This window comes from Aedes albopictus, chromosome 3 (assembly GCF_035046485.1).
Source record: "Aedes albopictus strain Foshan chromosome 3, AalbF5, whole genome shotgun sequence".
Taxonomy (NCBI): domain Eukaryota; kingdom Metazoa; phylum Arthropoda; class Insecta; order Diptera; family Culicidae; genus Aedes; species Aedes albopictus.
The window spans coordinates 377,682,176-377,703,623 of record NC_085138.1 but is presented as its reverse complement, the minus strand read 5'-3'; the positions used below and the strand labels follow the sequence as shown (position 1 = coordinate 377,703,623).

At 37.3% G+C, this 21,448-nt stretch overlaps 1 protein-coding gene across 2 annotated transcripts in view; it reads left to right on the top strand.

Annotated features, from left to right (window-relative positions):
* LOC109399100 (SH3 domain-binding protein 5 homolog) overlaps positions 1-21,448 on the top strand; it is a 120,783-nt gene that overhangs the window by 79,844 nt on the left and 19,491 nt on the right. For both annotated transcript variants that reach the window (XM_019671541.3, XM_019671540.3), the window contains exons 3-4: positions 525-821; positions 10,182-10,265. In XM_019671541.3, the coding sequence (XP_019527086.3) occupies positions 525-821; positions 10,182-10,265 (381 nt within the window). The remainder of the gene's footprint in view (positions 1-524; positions 822-10,181; positions 10,266-21,448) is intronic.

The following is a 21,448-nucleotide window of genomic DNA, read 5'->3' as shown; positions in this document are numbered from 1 at the left end:
CACTGTGGTTGTGCGTCACGAGTCAGAATTATCTTGTCATGGGGAAATGTCCGCGAAAGTGGCGTTTTTAATGGTTGGAGTGTCCAACGATGCAGAACCGTTATCGCATCATCATGAAACTCTTATTGGCTGAAGCCTAGCAATTAGCTCGTTTAGTGTGATGGTGGGAAATTGGGATAGGTTCGGGTTCGGTAATTAGGTAAATAGGCAGACGCACTTCAGAGAAGTGTGGCAAGGCGCTTCTTGTCGGAAGTGGGAAAACCATAATCAATTGAGAGTATGCCTCCCGAATAACAACGATCTAATAGAGTGAATAACGACCTCGTTACGCCTCTCATGTGTTCTGCCTTCCTCATATATCTGAATCAGTTCGTGGTACAATTATAGCCAAAACATTCAGTTCGCTTCGACCGAGTTATAATGTTCTATGCTTTTTTAATTGACGCCTTGCAATTAGCAAGCAAAGCCCCAAGAATCCATTATACTCATCATCTCTATTCTTCTCGTTTCTCCCCAATTTCCAGGAAGCGAAATCAACCTTCCGGATTCTGATGAACGAGTCCACCCGGCGGCTGAAGCTATCGTCCAAGAAGCTGGGCAGCTGCATCGACAAGGCCCGCCCCTACTACGAAGCGCTGGAAAAGGCCAAAGCGGCCCAGCTGCAGTGTCAGGCGGCGGCGATCAAGTACCAGCGGGCGAACGAGATCCACGCGGCGGCGAAGGAAACGGTGGCGCTGGCGGAGCAGCGCTTCATGAGCAACTCCCACGAGTGGCAGTTCGATAACGCCTGGCAGGAGATGTTGAATCACGCCACGATAAAGGTGCGTTGACATGGTTGACAGTGATGATGATGGGTGGGGGTTTGTTATTGTGGTGATTTTGATGCCGATGGCCAAGTAGAAATTAGTTTTACTGATGGAATTCTTGTGGACATTTTTAGTGAAGGTTTTGGAACAAGATCTTATGAAATCTCTGAGAACTCCACTACAACATCATTTGAGAAATTCTAGGGAGATATTCTACCATATTAAAAAAGTAGCAATCAGTGAAGCAATTTCTGAAGAAGCTCCTTCAGAACAACAACAATAATAATTTGGTAGAATTTTAGTAAAAAAATAAATATAAACAAGTTTCTCGCGGAAAATCGTGATATAATTTTGAAAAACAATTTCTAAAAAAGTTTGTCTTCTTGTAGAAGTTATAAAAATCAAAACAGGGGCTGTTCATAAACCACGTAGACCAAAATTTGGCAATCTCAGACCCCCCCCCCCCCCCTTTCCGCCCCTCGTAGACTTTTGTCCATACAAAAATTTTGAAATTTGTATGGAGCGTAGACTTTGGTCAAACCCCCCCTTGTGAAGAATTAGCAAATAAGTTAAAATTCACAAATACAAAGAAATGAAAAAAAAAAAAAATCAAACCCCCCCCCCCTCCCCCCTCCCCCCAAAAAGTCTACGTTGTTTATGAACGGCCCCACAACAGAAAAATATATATAAGATGGAACTGTGAGAATTCCTGAAAAAAAATGTGGAGAAATTTTGCAAGGACTTGTAAAAGAGTCCCGGAAAACATTTTTTGACGAAATTTGTATCGAAATTAATTAAAAAAATCTGTCGAAGCTTTTCTATCAGAACTGCGGTGGGGTGAATCTTTATTAGAAATCCGAGATGATTTATTGAGATATTTTTTTTTCAAAAATTTTCGGCAATATCACTCATTTCTGTTGTAACTTGTATGACCATTTCTGATGAACTGCTCATAATATTTTGGAGAATTTTTTGGGGAATTTTGACTGGGTGAAACTTGTGAAAAACTTCTTGGGGTATTCCTGCAGATCTGCTTATCTGGAAGAATGACTGAATATGTACATTAGTCATTTAATAGTAATTAGAAACGTTTATACAGAAAAGAATCATAAGAATATCTGGAGCACAGTTTTAGCATTTAAATTGGGAAAACATTTGAAATGTCGTCCATCATACCTATACCCTCAAATGGTGGTCACTAGGGCAGTAGAGAGTAAATATAAATCAAATTGAAATGCTAGTTTCCTCACATGGTACCTCTCCTCTACGTAAGTGAGGAGCCAAGCCCATATGTGGGACTGCATAATCAACTATCCACTAATAGCTGCTGTACGATCACAAGCATAGCAGCTGTGGCACAGAAAATTAAAGCATTTTACTTTTTTGAATAATTTCCATTCGTGCTTATTAATCCGTATGGTTTTACTCATACGAATGAGTTGGAATTGATGTTGTTTTGTGTCAGTAGGCACACTCCCATCCTATTTTGAATCCCCACATTAAGTTGATAGGAATGTTTTTGAATCGCGTGGCTACTCGGTTCTATACTATTTCCCGGAAAGACATTTCCCGGAAATCATTTCCCGGATACCCCATTTCCCGAAAAGACATTTTCCGGAATAACCCATTTCCCGGAAAGACATTTTCCGGAATAACCCATTTCCCGGAAAACCATTTTCCGGAATGCTCCATTTCCCGGAAAGGCAATTCTAGGAAAACCAGATACCTCAGAAGATATTTCAGAATCTTTAAACATGATCTGGTTTTTTGTTTCTTATTACGACTAATTTTATAAGTAGATGATCAATTTCCAGAAAATCGAGCCTTAAAACAATTTTATGTTTTTTTTCAAGATTGTAGAACTTAATAAATAAATCGAACTCATATTCTCGTTTCAGTTCACTCAACACAGTAGAGCCAGCACCGTTGAGCCGAATGGACATATTTTGACTGGCTTTTCAATAACAAATTGTTTTTCTTTTTCGTCAAAGGCTGTTCTAGGTGCATTTATATAGTTGAACACTGCTAACTGCATAAGGGATTTACACTTCTTCAATTTACAGGCTGTTCTTTCTAACGATGTAACGTTACAGAACTGGTTCGCACCCAATTTATTAATTCCATCTGATGTTTTTCCTTCTTAAAAAATCGGTTGTTCTTTCGACCTGAAAGAACAACACATTTTGAAGAGAAGGAAAAATATCAGATAGAGTTAATAGTTTGGCCGCCAATCAAATAAGTAATGTTGTAACTAGAAAGAACAGCCTTTTAAATAAAAAAGGGCAAATCTCCTACATAGAAAGCAGCACGTGCCAATAAAATACATGGTAAATAACCAACATGTGTTTTATATTGGTACTTGCTGCTTTCTATTTGCCCTTCTTTATTTAATAGACTCTTCTTTCTAGTTACAACGTTGCGTATTTGATTGGCGGCCAAGCTATTAACTATATCTGATATTTTTCCTACTCTTGAAAATATGGTGTTCTTTCAAGCTAGACTGTTACAGATTTGTTTAATTGCCAAACTGTCAATTGCACCTTTTCAGTTTTTCCCTTCTTCTAGTAATAGACTGTTCTTTCGAGGCCTGTTTTTCGATCGCTTTTGTTTCAATCTAGCCTAATGACCATTTGGCGTAGTACTAATGAGGACAAATGTATTTTCGGCCTAATAAGCTACACCATTACCTCAGTAGTCATTTGAAAGGCCCTTACTGACCGCTAAATTTCAAGTGTAGTTCTGCCAATCGCCCTTAAGGACGAACGGGACGGTCGGGGAAATATCCGCCATTGCTCTGTTACTACTAAGATGGTAATCTCAGATTCTACTTCATATTTTGCAACAAAAATCTATCATTGTGTATGCTCACTTGCAGTGCATATACTGATTGTTTTTCAGCATCTTCAGTACGATAGAACTCGAGATTACCATCTTCAAAATCGCGAGGCAAATTGTTAGAAAGAGAGGCAAGATAGGAAAAAAAACACGGCGTCCCGTTTCACCTTAAACCAAATGAGTCATTAGGCAAACAGTTGAAGTTGGCCTCTTGTCATTTACAGTTTTAAGGTTTAGTATCAAGAAGGCAAAGAACATATGAGAGAAACAATAAGAGGGTATAAAGTGAGAGCTACAGATAAATTTTATACAGTATACTCTTCTTTAAATTAGTAATTAAGTTTTGACTTTCCCATTTTTATTTAATTTTCATTTCAACGTTTTATTTTTGTTTTTTTTTGTTCGCGTCTGATGTGTAGGTTTCAGAGGTGTTGTCGAAGGACGAGCCGACTTTTTCATTGCTTGAGCTAGTATTGACTAATCTGCAACCCACCTATAGAGCTCGCAAATAGTATGGAAACTTTGAACCAAGAGTATACAGGTTATAAACTATGCGAAAAATGCATCCGCTACCATTTAATAAGATAAATTCCATTCTTTGTGTTTAAGCTATTCTTTTGTATGTCATCTTTTGGAATCATAGCTGCCAGAATTGTCATAGAGAATTTTCCTTCATTAAACAATGGCTGTTCAATCAAAATGTAGTGATAACTGCTAATATTTTCTCGAAGATTTGGAAATAACGCTGAAAGCCCTGCTTGAGTTCTTCAATGAATACCAACCAAAATGAGTCAATTATTGTGCATTTCATAAAAAGGTTGATTTAATGAGTGTGGGAATAGCGATAACAGTTTTCCGGGAAATGTTCCATTCCGGAAAATGGGTTTCCGGGAAATGGGACATTCCGGAAAATGGGTTTCCGGGAAATGGGTCATTCCGGGAAATGTTTGCCGGGAAATGTCTTTCCGGCAAATGATTTTCCGGGAAATGTCATAGAATCGGCTACTCTTCACGATGATCAGTGTTGAATCATAACGCAGAGCTAATGTAGGAATTTTTGTATGTTTCTAGCACCCACCGTTTCAAAATTGTGCATTGGTTCGAGTGTGTTGGCTCCAATCCAATGCTGATGAGACTTTCCCTTTGGATACCTTTTGAACGTTCCACCAGTTCTGTTACTCAATCGTCGTAATGATTGACCGCAAATGGTGATTGTGATGTTTTGGTTAGAATGTTATAACTGCTGATGTCCATCTGGGCATTACTTGAAACAGTTTTGTTTTATACAGTGCAGCACACGAGTTGCCACCGTGTCCGTACAATAAGTATTTTCATGTTTTTTTTTGGAATCGTTGCTATGATTGTTTTCTTCGTCATTTTTCCCAGTATTTGGCGATACTCAACAATGGCATTCTATGATAATCCATGGTATTATGCGGTATTCCATGGTAATCCTTGATGCTCCTTGCCCTAACTTGAAGATCCACAACAGCTACCGATAAAACCGTTTTAAAACAGAATTCTTCTGAAACATTCTGTTTGCAAACAGTTTAGAAAGCTCTATGATTAGATACGAAATCTTTTCCTGTCTACCTATAATCTCTTGCGTGTTGAGTATTATAGTGATTATAGTGGGAATTTGGAACTTATGAGCAATATCATTCTACACCTGATCCAACTGATTTCTCACCAGCAGCAACAAATATTTGCTCTTCAATGGACGACCGGAATGGCTGACGGAAACGAGAAAATCATTGAGTCCTTGGTCGCCGTCTATCACCGTTTGTAAGAGAGTTCGTGGGGCAATATCAGGCTGGATTCATGAGTGAACATTAGCCTGGTACACGGTTTATATGGGAAAATACAAAAAATGGAAAAACTCAAGTTCCTGTATACTTTTTGAGTTCCACTTTGGTCCCATATCAACTGTGCAAAATTTCAGATCGATTGGAAAAACTATATTTTAGCGCCCGCCATTCTTAGTTTTTCATACAATTTAATATGGGGAAATTTTACTCCTGCAAAGAAAAATCGCTAGGAGTCACCCCTAGATCCCTAAAAATAAGTCGACGAATGGTTTCTGTAGAAAACTTCACTAGGAATCAGACCTCTGAAGATAGCAAATCGACGTTCGTGGAAAAAGTTATTAGGCCTCACCCGATCGATAAAATAACGAGATTTTATTATTTATTGTTAAACAGCGTTTGCATGCCATTCGGTTTTTAGTCAATAACTTTTTTCACATGCCTCAGATCGCTTTGCGGTCTTCGGAGGGTTGGTTCCTCGTAAAGTTTTCAACAGAAATCATTCACCGATTTATTTTTAGGGGTTAAGGGGCAACCTGTGGCGATTTTTCTTTGAAAATGTCATTTTCCCCATACTAAATCGTATAAAAACTTAAAATGGCTGGCGCTAAAATATAGTTTCTCCGATCGATCTGAAATTTTACACAGTTGATATGGGACCAAAATGGAACTCAAAATGTGTACAGGAGTACAATATCTTTTTGTGTCCCACGCTAGTGAACATGCTACAATGGACCAGATGTTCGCCATCCGGCAGGTGTTGAAGAAATGACGCGAATAGAACGTGCCCACGCATCACTTGTACGTCGATTTTCAATCGGCGTATGATACAATCGATCCAGAACAGGGAGGCTACGGTGGGCGGATCACGTCATCAGGATGTCGGATAGCAACCCGATTAAAATGGTTCTGGTGTTGAATACTTTAAGATCGAAGCGGAAGATTTTACTTCATATGCGGCAATGGTGAATAAGCATTGTGAAGCATTCCAACTCTTGAAGCTTTCAAGCAATCAATTCAAGACTTTGTGATTCTTCGGTGGATCCCAATCGCCCAAAGACGCAGACATCCGTGACAGATTGATCTTAAAACTAGCAGCTGACTATAGGTAGCGGCCGCAACTGAAGGAACGGCAAGCGAAATTACGTTGGACAATCAGTGTAAGAGTGCCATCGGATGGTGAATCTTAAGTAGGATACGTAGATGGTGAAAACAAGAATACCCTATGTGTCAACGCCATCCCTCTTTATCAAAAGAAACTTATGAAGACGATTCTCAAAATTCCCTCTTGGACACGTGGTGATTCTCACAACATTCATGACTGTCCTTTCACCGATCACACCTGTGTGAAGTGCAAACGCCAAGATTGCAAGGAAGGTTACTCTAGCGTCAAGCTTCTCCCCACCTTGATGCAGCCCACTACTCCAGATCTGAAGGAAAAATTGAGGTCCAGCAGCATCCACATGGTAAGCATCACATCAGCAGCAAGCGCAAATTCGATCCAGTTCATTTCAACAGAGTCAAGATCCTATTACAACATGATTCCGCATATGACATTGATTTTATATTTATTAACGAGACTTTCTTCAGCCCTTGGCTGGTTTGTCTCATGCAGGCATCTAACATTACCGCTATCTCGGAGCAGATATGAAACATTTTCCATGTAACATTTTGATAACCAATTTGTCTTGTAGAGGTTTTGACTTGAGAACCGTCATAAAACCTAATACCTTTTATTTTGGTTTATGATGTTTTTAACATCTTCTTCTAGTCTATTTGACTGAAAAATGTTACTTGGGTATCGGACCCTCAGCGTCTCGGAACCAACTGACTGGGCATCCACAATAGTCGTCGTACGGAAAGTAGACAACGTATTGGTTGGCATTTGTGGAGACTATTCCACCGGCCTGAATGAAGCACTGCAGTCCGACCGTTATCAGCTGTCCCATCCAGACGATATTTTCGCCATTACTTCATCCGTCTCGATTTGTTAGATGTCTACCTGCAAGTTGAGGTCGAATAAAGTTCAAGGTGCTCGCGGTGAACACTCATTAAGGACTTTTTCAATACAACCGCCTTGCACCTGGAATCAAGTCGGCGTCTGGAATGCTATAGCTCATAATCATTGCTGCCCGATTCAGAGAAGCACACGTTAGGTCCCTTCCGGCAGCTCTGGAACCCGAGCAGAAGAAAATACCAACAGCATAATAAAATGTGTTATTTTGGCAAAATAACTGAGTAACGCAAAGAGTTATTTTCATGTTATTAACATAACATACCATGTTATAAACTTGTCTGTCATAAGCGGCAAAATAACAAAAATCATAACAAAAAAATGTCCCTGGAAGACCAGTCAAATAATACGTTTTGTTAGTTTCATAACAACTTAATAACAGTGAATTTATACAATATTTCAATAACAAATTTTGAAATTATAAAGTTATTGATAACAATATGGATGCATAATGGGTTATAATATCAGAATCGTAACAAAGATTTTTTCATCCTCGCAAGGTAGGTATGTAACCCCTAAGTTCGAGCCATTTCAGTGGAAAAAATGAAAACAGAAATTTCGAAAATAAAAAGTAATAAACAGCCATGTCTAAGGCCATAACCCACTATAACTCATAAGCCAGTCATTCAAAGAGAATGGTACGCTTCCAGTCTTCCTGGCCCAAACGGCCCTGAGGTAATTTCAATTTCAATTTTGTTTATGAGTTATGGTGGATCATGGTTCTTCACTATTTTATTTCCAAAATAGAATCAACAGAAATTCTTCATTTTTTTCCATTGAAATGAATCGCACTAAATAGAAATAAAAATTACAAGTAATTCTTAGTTCCATGTCAAAAGATCAGCTTAACCGACACCGACATAGACACCGAAGATATGGCTCATAGACTCCAAACATGGCTTTTTCTATAGAAATCAGCAAATGTTATCTTTTTCATTTCTTTTGCTGTAAATCTCGCATAGTGTAGTTGTGATTGCACAACTTTATTGTTGTGCTATTGATGATGCACTCTCAATAATGCAATAATAACAGAACTTGTTCTACAACAGAATATCTTGTTAAAATGTTATTTAAAGAAAATATAACAATAGGATCATAACGAAATCAGATTGCCCAACAAAACTTGTTATGGAAAAGTTATGCCTCAATAAGGTAATAATAACAAACCAAGATATAAAAACAGGTTTTGTGATTCAGTTGTTATTATTATGATATTCTCCTCTGCTCGGGAACGAATGCACATTCGCACAGCTCCATATCACCCACCATCTAACGGGCTAAACGAATAATTTATGGATTCTTTGAAAAGAGGACTGAAATAGCTAAGTGAAGGAGAAACACCATCAACTCCAGAACATCAACAAACCTTCCTTCCATGTATCGATCAACACCTAACAAAAGCTCACCCCATATGAAGTCTCTAGCGGATGTTTTCGTGGGATAAATGGTTAGAATCACTATGGATTTGCTGCTTTTGCAGCAACTCCGAACGAAAAACAGAACATCCAGTTAAACAAGCGGCACGGAGCCCCGCCGTGAATTTCGATTAGACGGTTTTGTGTTTGCTGAATACCATATGGCATCCAGATATCATAGAAGCCCAGAGTAAGCGTCGAACGCAAATGATCGTTGAATTACAATTTGCTCTTGGACCTTGGTAGACGACAGAGACTAACGCAGTCTCATACGAATCAGTTTCGACCACGTGCAAGCAATGAAGATCCGGAGGCATCAGTTCCGCGACGTTCGACTGCCATTGGAGATCCTGATTGAAGAATTCGCAGCCCCAACGTTCCAGGCAGTATTATATGACAAAGTTGCACAACCGATTCTATCTCCAGATTCTATCAACGATCTGCATGAACCTGTATCCAACCTCCAAACAATAATGACAGAACGCTAACTTTTGACTTACTGTAGGTTGGTAGAGCTGAACGTTAGATATCATACCTATTTCTCTTGAAAAAGAGCAAGTAGCAATTAGTTTTTCAGAAAACTTTCAGAAACTAAATTGATACATGACTGATTCAAACACACTGACTACTTTTTGATTGCTTGTTTCTATCATCTATGTGTTTTACTATACATCAGTAATCGAATCTAATGGTTTAATTGGATAACAAAACATACTTCTGAAAAAGATTTGCCTTTGAAAAACCCTAGGCTCAATACAGTCATCATACCATTGGTAGTCTGCCATTAATACCTAGTGTAGTGTAGCAGTGCTGTATATTCGTGACTTGAATACCATCCAAATCTAACGCGAATTTCAAATTCAAAACCCCGTGGTCGCTCTCTGATTTTATTTTTTTGTTTGTTTTCGTTTCGCCGATGCGATGGCTGTGACGTGATCCGAATAGTAATTGATTGGACAAAATTGCGTACTTCATGCCACTTTAGCGTCCAACTATGATTTCGCGTGGTGCAAGTGCACTTGGATATTGGATGAGGACGGCAGATAAAGCTATGCATAAAATAATGAATTCAGATTCTGCGAAAGCTTCAATTGAAAACTAATGCATTAGCTGTTCGTGACATACATAACCGCGGAAGAGAAGCTAAAACCTAAAACGGGGAAAACCTCCGCCCGCAATTGTGATTTGTTTGGGATTTTGGGGGGGGGGGGATACAAAACACCCAAAAGCATCTTATCGCCGAAATAGGTTTCTATCACTTTTGCTTATGTTATTCTTGTTTCTTTTTCTTCTGATTTCTCCCTAGGTGATGGACGCCGAAAAGCAGAAGGCAGAGAGCGGAGCCGAACACCAGAAGAAGGCAAAAGTGTTCCAGGAAGCAGAACTGAAAGTAAGTATCGAAGGGGAGGCGGGAGTTTGGATTAGCAGGAAGTTGTTTTTGAAATTTGATAACATATAATAGGTCTCTTTGAGCTCTGCCTCCGATGATAGACGCTCGATGAAGTAGGTATGACCGGCTTTTTCCATTTAATCTCGTCAAGGTTGTTACAAAATCCAATTTATTTGGTACACTTGATTGGGGGCTCGGCTTGGCTATGATATTGGGGAAAAAAATCATCACAACAACTTTCTTCTCCATCATCTATCTGGTGATGCTACATCATCTCGCTTTCGTTGGGTGGATGTTGTCGGTGAAGTCTCGCACGAATCAACGATCAGCGGTAACGAGTGATGAAGTAATTATCACTTTTAATTAATGACGGCTTCTACGATGCTGTACCACCACCATAATATAAGCTCTAAATTTATTATTTCCAATTAGGTTTACCGAAATTGTCTCGTGTGTAGTACAGTAGTGTGAGAAAACACGTGAGAGTGATGTGAGGAAATTGATTATTGTAGCTTCATAGTATGCCAATTGACTTAAACCAATTTGATGTTTACAACGAAATTCAACTGACATATGTTAACGACGGCATGTAACCTTTGAAACAGTTATGTTTTTTTAAATATTTTAAAAATCTTTGAAGGAAAAATGATGAATGTTGTTCCTTGTTCATAATATGAAATTTGTAGCATTGTTTCGTTTATCAGTCTGTTGTTACAGGATCACCTCTCAATGCGGTGTAATGTGATGTAAACTACGTTTTAATTTACAACATTTTCCTATCAACACCAAAGTTTAGTTACAAGTCACTTTCACTCACGGAAAGGTGTACATTTCTTCTGCTTCGATTCAGTGCAGTACCTACTGCTGTGTGTACGCCAGTCATCAACTGTAACTGTAGCTATTTATGCAATGCAACAAACTACACCGGGCAGCGCCTATCATACTTTGTGGTGGAATGCTACTGCTGGCTACGATGGTGTACCTTTTCGCCACTCGTTACCGCTCGTGGCAACTCGATATGGTTATCTTTCTTGCTTGTGTCGGACAAGAACAGTGCAGTGCAGTGGAGTGGCGCACCCCTCAGAGCACATGTCCGCTGCTAAACTGCAACAGCCGTGCGTGGTAATTTCACCGGGTAGTACCAAGTGACGACGGAGCTGTTAAAAATGGTTATACATTTTTTCCGTCTCCACACGCGGGTGTTTTGCATAGCACCATGAATCATACGACCCAACTGACTAATACTGGCCTGGCAGCACCAGTGCAGGAGGGAGGGTTAATAATAGGTCCTCCATTCACGTGCACTCATGTGTAGTCATGTGAACGAAGGTGCATTTTTAGGATCACCATTGCCGCGATGGCATCGCGTGGCAGTTGCGTTGGTCTGGCGGGTTTGTGGTGTGTTCAACGCGGTGTCAAGTTTTTCGACTTTGCCGAAAATACAGTACCTACCTGTGTGGGGCCGTTCTTGTAGGGGTTCTGATGTGCTCCAGGCATTTGATACTTTCTCACGTTTTCGCTAAAAGAACGAGACAGGTGACGGAATTTTGACACAGGAAGCGGTTTGCGCCCGCACCTGTTATGTATGTATGTAGGATGATGTAGGGCACTTGTAGAGCAGTTTTACCTCTGTGTTTTTTCGCACAACACTGCTGAGGGGGTGTGTCATTCTTCTGAAAAATAAATATCATCGTGTGCGAAAAAAAGTAGTTACATTTTTAGTTGTATTCTCTCTCTCTCTTCTTGGCGTAACGTCCTCATTGGGACAAAGCCTGCTTCTCAGCTTAGTGTTCTATGAGCACTTCCACAGTTATTAACTGAGAGCTTCCTCTGCCAATGACCATTTTGCATGTGTATATCGTGTGGCAGGCACGAAGATACTCTATGCCCAAGGAAGTCAAGGAAATTTCCTTTACGAAAAGATCCTGGACCGACCGGGAATCGAACCCGTCACCCTCAGCATGGTCATGCTGAATACCCGTGCGTTTACCGCCTCGGCTATATGGGCCCCCTGGTTTTTAGTTGTATTACAGATATCAAATATCAGATAACTCAAATGTGAAGCGAAAGTGAAAAACCTAACAAGCACGCTTTGAAATATTTGATAGTCTTTAGATCTTGTTGTTGAGAACAAACCGTCGAAAGACAAAACGTCGAAAAAAGTAATCTAAGCAAATAGTGAGTTCTTTATATTTTCAAAGTCTAGAGGAACCCCACTCTTTCATTTTTTGAAGTTTTGTGCCTTAGACGTTTTGTACTTTCGAACTTGTGAATTTTCAGCTTCAGCTATTATTGGTTTTGTTCTCTTCTCTTCTTCTTGGCGTAACGTCCTCACTGGGACAAAGCCTGCTTCTCAGCTTAGTGTTCAATGAGCACTTCCACAGTTTTTAACTGAGAGCTTCCTCTGCCAATGGCCATTTTGCATGTGTATATCGTGTGGCAGGCACGAAGATACTCTATGCCCAAGGAAGTCAAGGAAATTTCCTTTACGAAAAGATCCTGGACCGACCGGGAATCGAACCCGTCACCCTCAGCATGGTCATGCTGAATACCCGTGCGTTTACCGCCTCGGCTATATGGGCCCCCTGGTTTTGTTCTATGTTTTCGTTATGGAGGGTTTTATAAAACCCATTAACCAAGAATTGACTTCAAAACTCTCCCAAACTAAATTATATAGGTAAAAAAAAAAGTTTGACACAATCTGGCCGACAAACACCCCTCATGACGAAGATAACAAAACTTTCGAAAATACTTTAAATAAATCACCCCCTTATGCGAATGATAACTGATTTGCCAAGCTTCTCAATGCGCTCAATCAACTTGAATCACGCGTTGCATATTTGTACTACCTCATTCTTCGGAAAAGAAAAGTAAGTATTCTTCGATGAATTTTCAATGAAAGCAAGTCACCTACCTCTACTCCAATCCGAATTGATTATCAATCCAAGGAAATCAATTACGTGGGTTTTACCATTAAAACAGTTTGTTGGCTATAATTTGCATTCTACATAGTGCAAAACTTCCTCAAGTATAAACCAGTTCCAATGATTGTCTCAGGTTTAAAACTCTCGGTTTTGCATGAAGTTTTTTTTTCGAATTCATTCCAACCCTTTCATACTTGAGTTTTTTTCTCAAAATGAAAAAAAAAAAATGCTGTTGCCTCTACCACATACATACTTTTTTTTCTACATTTCCGTTACAATATTAAGAGTACTGGATTGAGGCTTAAATTCTATGTTGCCTTGGTTATAAGTTTAAAAAAAATCAGTTCAAGTTGTAAAATTTCGGCAAAACCTGGAACTAAACTTTAGATTTTAAATCTTGATAAATTTGGCCGAGGTTAGACAGTCCAACGACTATTTCAAGAAATCGTTTGTACAAAGTCAGGGTTCTTGGGAGTGACTGCAATACGAACTTCAAAAACTTCAATAATATTTAGTTACAATAATTTTTAACAAAAATTTCTCCGATGAGTTTAACGGTTTTGCCTAATTGTTTGTTTTTTTTTTTGTGGATCTCATTAGCCGTTTTTTTTAGCTTATCCTAATGAGTCTGCTTTTGGATGTACTTTCAGTTGTGATGATTCAGGAACCGCCTAACTATACTACAGGTTCCAAGAATCACCGCTTTCAGGATGCTGTTCAGGTCCTTCTTCAATTCCAGCTCGTCTAGGGACCTCAGGAGAGATTTTGGGACAATTCCGGTTGCCGAGAGGACATTATTATTATTATTATTATTATTATTATTATTATTATTATTATTATTATTATTATTATTATTATTATTATTATTATTATTATTATTATTATTATTATTATTATTATTATTATTATTATTATTATTATTATTATTATTATTTATTACTTATTAACCCCTTTACGAGTCAACGAGTACTGTGGCAAAAGAAGAAAATGAAATTTGTTCCGGCCTTAATAAGCAACTTTTCAGAATTAATCAATCGTTGTTGGCCAATAAATAAGGATGGTATTATATAATTTCAAACGATATACGTGTGTGCAGAATAATTGTTGTCTTTTTTTTTATTATTATTTGTCAAATGAAAAATCAACAAAGGGTACGCGATCCTCAGTATTACTGAGGGCGTTTCAAAATTTGGTACTGCCTTAAAAGTTATACAACACACAATTTTCAAAAAATATTGAAGGTACATCGTTAGAAAACGATTAGCTTTAACGTAAAAAGGCAAAAAAATGGATGCATTGAAACCTAAAGTTATTGAAATGCGACTCATATTGAAATATTATTATGAGAATAATTAATATTTCTCATTACAGACCTTCAACATATTTGTAATTACCAAAAAAAAGTGATGGGGAAAATATACGTTCAATCAACTTCCCAGAAGTTAAAAGCCGTGATGACTATTGAACTAGTTTAAATACATTCAAAACGTATAGATTTGTTGTATTAAAATCAAAACAGCTCAAAATAAACCAATATCCAAGAAAACTGTTTACCTAATGCCGAAGAGAAAATCATCATTCCTGCATTCCCTTCAAAGATTGCTTTTATGATATCATCAAGGATTCTTCCAGATTACCTTCTTCAAAGTTGTATAAAATAAAGAAGAAACATTTTTTTTGCGAGAATTCCTTCTTTCATACGATTTATCTAGCAATTACTTCAAGGACTTCTACAAAAAATCCTCTAAGTTTCTCTTTAGAACTTGTTCCAGGGATTGTTTCAGAAACTCTTCTAAGAATTGATTACCCAAGTATCCACGGTGCAGAAGCCTTATTGCATGCAGATATACGGTGTAATTAGACCAATCATTACTTTACATGCAAACTAAAGGTTAATTTAAAGTGGAAATGGGCAATTATAGAATCAATTTAAGATTATACTGGTATAATCTTAGTTCAGTCTTATAATTGCCATTTCCACTTTAAATCAACCTTAAATGTTCATGCAAAGTAAGGAGTTGCTCTAAACACACCGTATATCTACATGCAATAAGGCTTCAGCACCGCACCGTGGTTACTTGGGTATGGAATACTTACAATGGTCCTTTCAGGTACTCCTCCAAGTATTTCTTTGGGAATTTCTTCAAGGATTTGTTTTAGGAATTTCTTCAAGCATACTTTCAGTAATATCGCTACGAATTCCTTCATAAAGTCCTTCAAGGATTATGTCATGGACTTCTTCAAGGAATCCTTCAGATGAGCTTTAACGAAGTCCCTCAAAGATTCTTTTAGAGATTTCTACAAGGTGGAATCTTACTTATGGAAAAATATTTTTGATGAATTTCTGTGATCACTGATCATGCTTGTAGCCTTATCCGAATGAATCTTGAGGAGATTTTCTAAACGAATTTTGGAGAACTTTCTTGTAGAAAGAATTCTTGAAGAAATGCTGTTTCACACATATACCTACTGTTCCTAAGCTAACCTTACCTAAGCGTTGCCACTGAAGGTCTCATACGTCGGCCCTGCGAGAACCACTCGCACCAACCGACGTGACAATACAATACCTGCAGTTTCTGTAGCATCGCAAGATCAAAACAAAACCAATAACGATGAATGCGAGCCCTCAAAGCATGGTGAAGTGAATGTGCATTATAATTATTACTTAGATATTATATCGGAAAACCGCAAATTTCCACATTATATACCCATTAAACTATCCCTTATCTAAGTGAATTGAGCGATAGTGAAGTGTAAGCCCGTTTATTGCCTAAATAATTATAAAATTCATTAACTAATGTTGACCCTAACTAGGTGAATCATCACAATCGATTCATACGAAAACGAAATTATAAGAGAGTAATTTACCTAAAGTAGTTGTCCACAACGAGTGAGTTCGGTCAGATTATTCCGTAGATATGTATAAGAGTACCAAATTGATTTGTAATTTCAGTAACTACTACCTTCCAAGACTGAATAGCCTACACTGAACCTAACCTAAACTCTATAAGCCTACACCAAACTGTGAGTAGATACGTTCAGATTTGTTGTAATTTTCTAATATGAAATAGAATTTTAGCTTGAGCTGATCTGGAACTAGGCGTTTCAACTGCTGAAAGAAGTGTGGCTACTTGTAGTTTTTAACACCTACCACTAGGGGTTGTGGGGGTAAAGTGGACAACCTAAGCATTTTGGTCGTTTCCAGTGGAAATGCGGTAAAATCCATGTGCTTTTCCGAGTAACATGGAAGGTAATGATATACTCTAGAAATCTTGTAAGGGATTGAATTTGAAAAAAATACTGTTTTCTTTGATTATTTTCTTCACCAAAACGTGCATCAAAACAGCGTAAAAAAATCAGTGGGGGTAAAATGGACAATCGATGGGGTAAAATGAACAAGTTGTTAAAAGTTATATAACAGCATATGGGTCATTCCATATGAAGTGACCGAGAAAAAGTGGAAACGTGTTATAGACCATCACGGATTTTGACCAAATTTTGTTGGAATGTTTGTTTAAATGGAGGAAGAAAAAATCCAAATTTTGATGCCGATCGGATCACCCCTCGGTCCGTGGCAGCACCCCTCGTCTTTGCCAATACAAGAAAAATCCAAGTTTTCCCTTCCTTTTCTTAATTTATAGCTTTGAAACTATAACATATACACATTTGTGACCTTCGGCTTTTTTGAAGAAAATTGTTGGAGGAATCCAGGAAAAATATTATTTTTTTGATACAGTGTTGCCAAATATCTTATTTTTCAAATTTAAAATTTAAAATCGATTTTTCGTCGAATGAGTATATTTTGATTTCAAAAATTTTGATTCCATCGTGTTTATCAGACATTTTCCAGTCGAAAAAGCTTAACTCCCCGAGGCCTTTTTGGCCATTCCAGAGATACAGCGTTTTTAAGCTTGAAAACCGTTTTTCTCTAATATGTAAAATAAGTCCAATTTATAAGTTTCGCTAAGAAAACATTATTCGATGCAATTTAAAGGTGATTTAGGCTGATTTAGACCAAGGAGAATAGAAAACTATGTAAAAATAATAATATGACAGTGTTGCCAGTTTATAAATTATGGATTTATTAGAATGGATAACAATAAATTGCTAGAGTTTATAATTTATGTATTATAATCCTTATTTCAATTGAAATTCTACCTATGTTAACATTAAGGTTGACGAAAGTGTTGCCAGACATTTTAATTTTATTGTAAAAATCCACATGCGAACTTTTGTATCAAATCAAATTATCAAGCAAGAATCATAAATTCCTTTTTTACAATTTTATTGCTATTGGCAATACTGAACCTTGATAGTTTTCATATGATGTGCAACTTTTTATTCTTCGAACAAACCTTTAATAAGGGCAGTGGTGAATTCAAATGTTCACTGAAATTTATTCATGGTTCAGAATCACGCAAATTGATTCCGACTGTATGTTTAAGATTTTTAGCTTTGGAACACACACTTGGAACAGCATAATCGTGTTCATCATTCTACCATGGACAGGGTAGAATGAAAGAAGAACAAAGGCAACCAGTTCAATATAGTAGAATAGAATAGAATACATTTAGGCGCTGTACAAAGTGGAAGTGCAGCGTCCAATTGGAATCGCTCACGTAGTACCCTAGTGGACAAAAGAGCTGTAAATTAGGTTAAGTGATTAAGAATAAAAAAAAAGGATTATTATACATAAATTATAAACTTTAGCAATTTATTGTTATCCATTCTAATAAATCCATAATTGATAAACTGGCAACACTGTCATATTATTATTTTTACTTAGTTTTCTATTCTCCTTGGTCTAAATCAGCCTAAATCACCTTCAAATTGCATCGAATAATGTTTTCTTAGCGAAACTTGTAAATTGGACTTATTTTACATATTAGAGAAAAACGGTTTTCAAGCTTAAAAACGCTGTATCTCTGGAACGGCCGAAAAGACCTCGGGGAGTTAAGCTTTTTCGACTGGAAAATGTCTGATAAACACGATGGAATCAAAATTTTTGAAATCAAAATATACTCATTCGACGAAAAATCGATTTCAAATTTTAAATTTGAAAAATAAGATATTTGGCAACACTGTATCAAAAAAATAATATTTTTCCTGGATTCCTCCAACAATTTTCTTCAAAAAAGCCGAAGGTCACAAATGTGTACACACTTAATTTTGATTACCGAGTTCGGTAATTTTTTGACGAGATTAAAACTGCTGAGCACCGAACTCGTTCAGCAAAAATGCATTGTTTACCTTTTCCATACGATTTTGACAGTTGTTTTACTGAACCTCAGTAAAATCGATTACCGAAACTACCGAGATCGTACTGCTGTTATAATCTCGTCAAAAAAGTACCGAACTGGCAATTCAGAAATAAGTGTGTATATGTTATAGTTTCAAAGCTATAAATTAAGAAAAGGAAGGGAAAAATTGGATTTTTCTTGTATTGGCAAAGACGAGGGGTGCTGCCACGGGCCGAGGGGTGATCCGATCGGCACCAAAATTTGGATTTTTTCTTCCTCCATTTAAACAAACATTCCAACAAAATTTGGTCGAAATCCGTGACGGTCGATAACACGCGGTGTGTACACTTGGTGTGGAATGACCCATATTATTTTTAAGTTTCCTATTACAAACTATCAAATATCAAACGAAATCTTTATTTTGTTGCTTTCAAACTTTCAATACAAACTTTCAAACACACTTAAATAATTATTGTAAAAATAGTGTAAAAAACAAGCACTGTTTTGGATGGAAATTATATTTTGTTGATATTAAATATTTTTTATAACTTTTTATTTCAACTATCTCACGATATGTATAACGGCTGATGATCCAAAAGTTTGCAAAAAAAAAAATTGAAATTTTGGTGAAATTTGAACCGATTGTCCATTTTACCCCCACGGTCTGATTATGTTAAAATTATTTCTAAAACTGTCTTTTTTACAAAACTTATTTTTGTTCGGTCAAATATAGTCTTCTACGTGGTCGTAGGATGTAAAACTTGTAATAATTTGAAAAGAACTTACGAGAAAACCTTAGCAATAATAATAAGCAGAATTTACATCATTTCCGATTTATCACGTGATTTTTATAGTTTTTGTCATTTTGAAGAAGTTTATTCGATTTTATTGTTCAAGATCAGCAAAAGTATAATGATTAATGCTTAGGCATAAGCTTCAATCGTTGAAACATGTTAAAAATCAATAAAAGCCCTGAAATTGCACCCTGTCCATTTCACCCCACCTGTCCACTTTACCCCCACCACCCCTAACAGATACTGTAATATGTGTTCTTCCTGATATTTAATGGTGCGCAATCGAAACAAGTTTGTGTACAAAAAGCACCTAGGCTTTTCTACACGTTAGGCTAGAAGTTTTGTATTCTTTTTGATTTCTCTGAGAGCTCTGACAGCGCTGCCATAGTGCCGCTTCAAAATGAGAGTAGGAATGCGCGTCCAAATGATTTTCGTGGATTTGCTGTTGTTGATATTTTTTGCGGTTTCGCACACACGCACTCCCACGCTCAAGCGTAACTATAACGGCACTCTGAGGCCGAATAAAAGGATTTTAAAGAATTCTTCTTTATAGAAGTTCCATAAGCATTTTTCGAAAGAATTTCTGTAAATTTTCTCAGAGGAACTTTTGTAGGAGTTCTTGAATTTTTATCCATTGGATTCTTTGGAAATTCTCTGGAGGAATTCTAGAATGAATGTTTTAGTAAAACCTTAGAGAAAATCCCTGAAAAATCGTTGGAGGAATCGCTCGAAGAAAACGTTGTAAGGGTTGTCGTAACGAAAAATGAGGTTGAAAATCACATCTAATCGCTACCACAATAGTAACCAGAATGCCCGTTCTTTTCATTCGAGCTCAAGCTTCTCTTCTTTTTCATCGGCTCGGCACAAATCGTTCGTCCGAGCCACCAACTGCCGTCAACGTTCTCGCATCGGGTTCGGGTCGCTATGCTGTCTGTTTTGGTCGCGCTTCAGACGGTTCCAGCAAATCTTAAGTTAAGTTTTGCTGCTTTATATGCCGTTTCCACGCTGATTCGCAAAGGGATGACTTAAATAGCGTGTACACAGAGAACAGACATCCAAGTCCGATTCCGAAACTGTGTAAGGAATTTAACGGCCATTTAAAATCTTCAACACAAGTGGCAATAGCGTGGCGCTGCAATCGGTTAATTTCCCATACTAATTTAATTCACCACTTGAAATGTTTCAATTCACCACTGACTGTGGCAATATGGTGTTTGGTGGCGTTAGTGTTGTCATCGTGTATTGGTTTGCAACCTTACTCAAGTAAAGACTCACATCCTTACACAACTTTCCGAATGAAATTTGTTCTAGCCTGGATGTCTGTTCTCTGTGGCGTGTATGTTTGCTTTTTCGATATACTCATAAGTAAATCCAGCAAATTGATGTAATATGCTAATCTAATCCTCTACAGGGGTATCCTTGGAAAAAATATTGAAGGAATTAAAAAAAAATCTTTGGAAATCTTTTAAAGTGCCTCAAGATGAATGATTAATGTTTGAGAAAATGTCACGATAAATCATTGGAGAAATCTTTGGGAGAGTTATGTGAGGAAATAATTGAATAATCCTTGGAGAGTCTTGAAATATTGGACTTCCGTGGAAAAATCATTGAAAGAATAACCATGGAGGAATGATCAAAGAAATTCTAGAAGGACTACTCTCCCTCTGGCGAAATTCCGATCTAATTTCTTGGAAGAATATCTGGTTCCGATGGAATCATTGGAGAATATTTTGTAGTAATTCTCTCTCTGATTTCTCAAGAGTTTTTTGTATGATCTTCTAGCTAAATCCTCAGAGATATCATTAATAGAATCCTTGGTGGACTTCCTAAACAATTATTTCAAGAAATACTTAAAGAAGCCTTTGCAAGAATCTTTTAAAGTACTTTTGAAAACATTCTCGGAGACAATGAAGGAGTGCTTAGAGGAATACGTACTGCCGTTCTACAACCAATTGTCCCATGTTATATGGGAATCTCATTATATTATTGCATTAACCACTTAAAAGATTCTTTGAGGCAAATTATTCTTTAAGAAAATTTCTTAAATAAAACGGCAAAGCAAGCTGTGGAGCAATTCTGGAGAAAACTTAAAATGCAAAAAATGTTTTTTTTGGGAAAATTTGGAAAATGCTAAAAAATCTGGCGAAAACTTGAAAACCAATTGTTGCGTATGAAAACGCATCTAAAATTTGAACATAGATTAGACTAAATATATTTAAACTTTA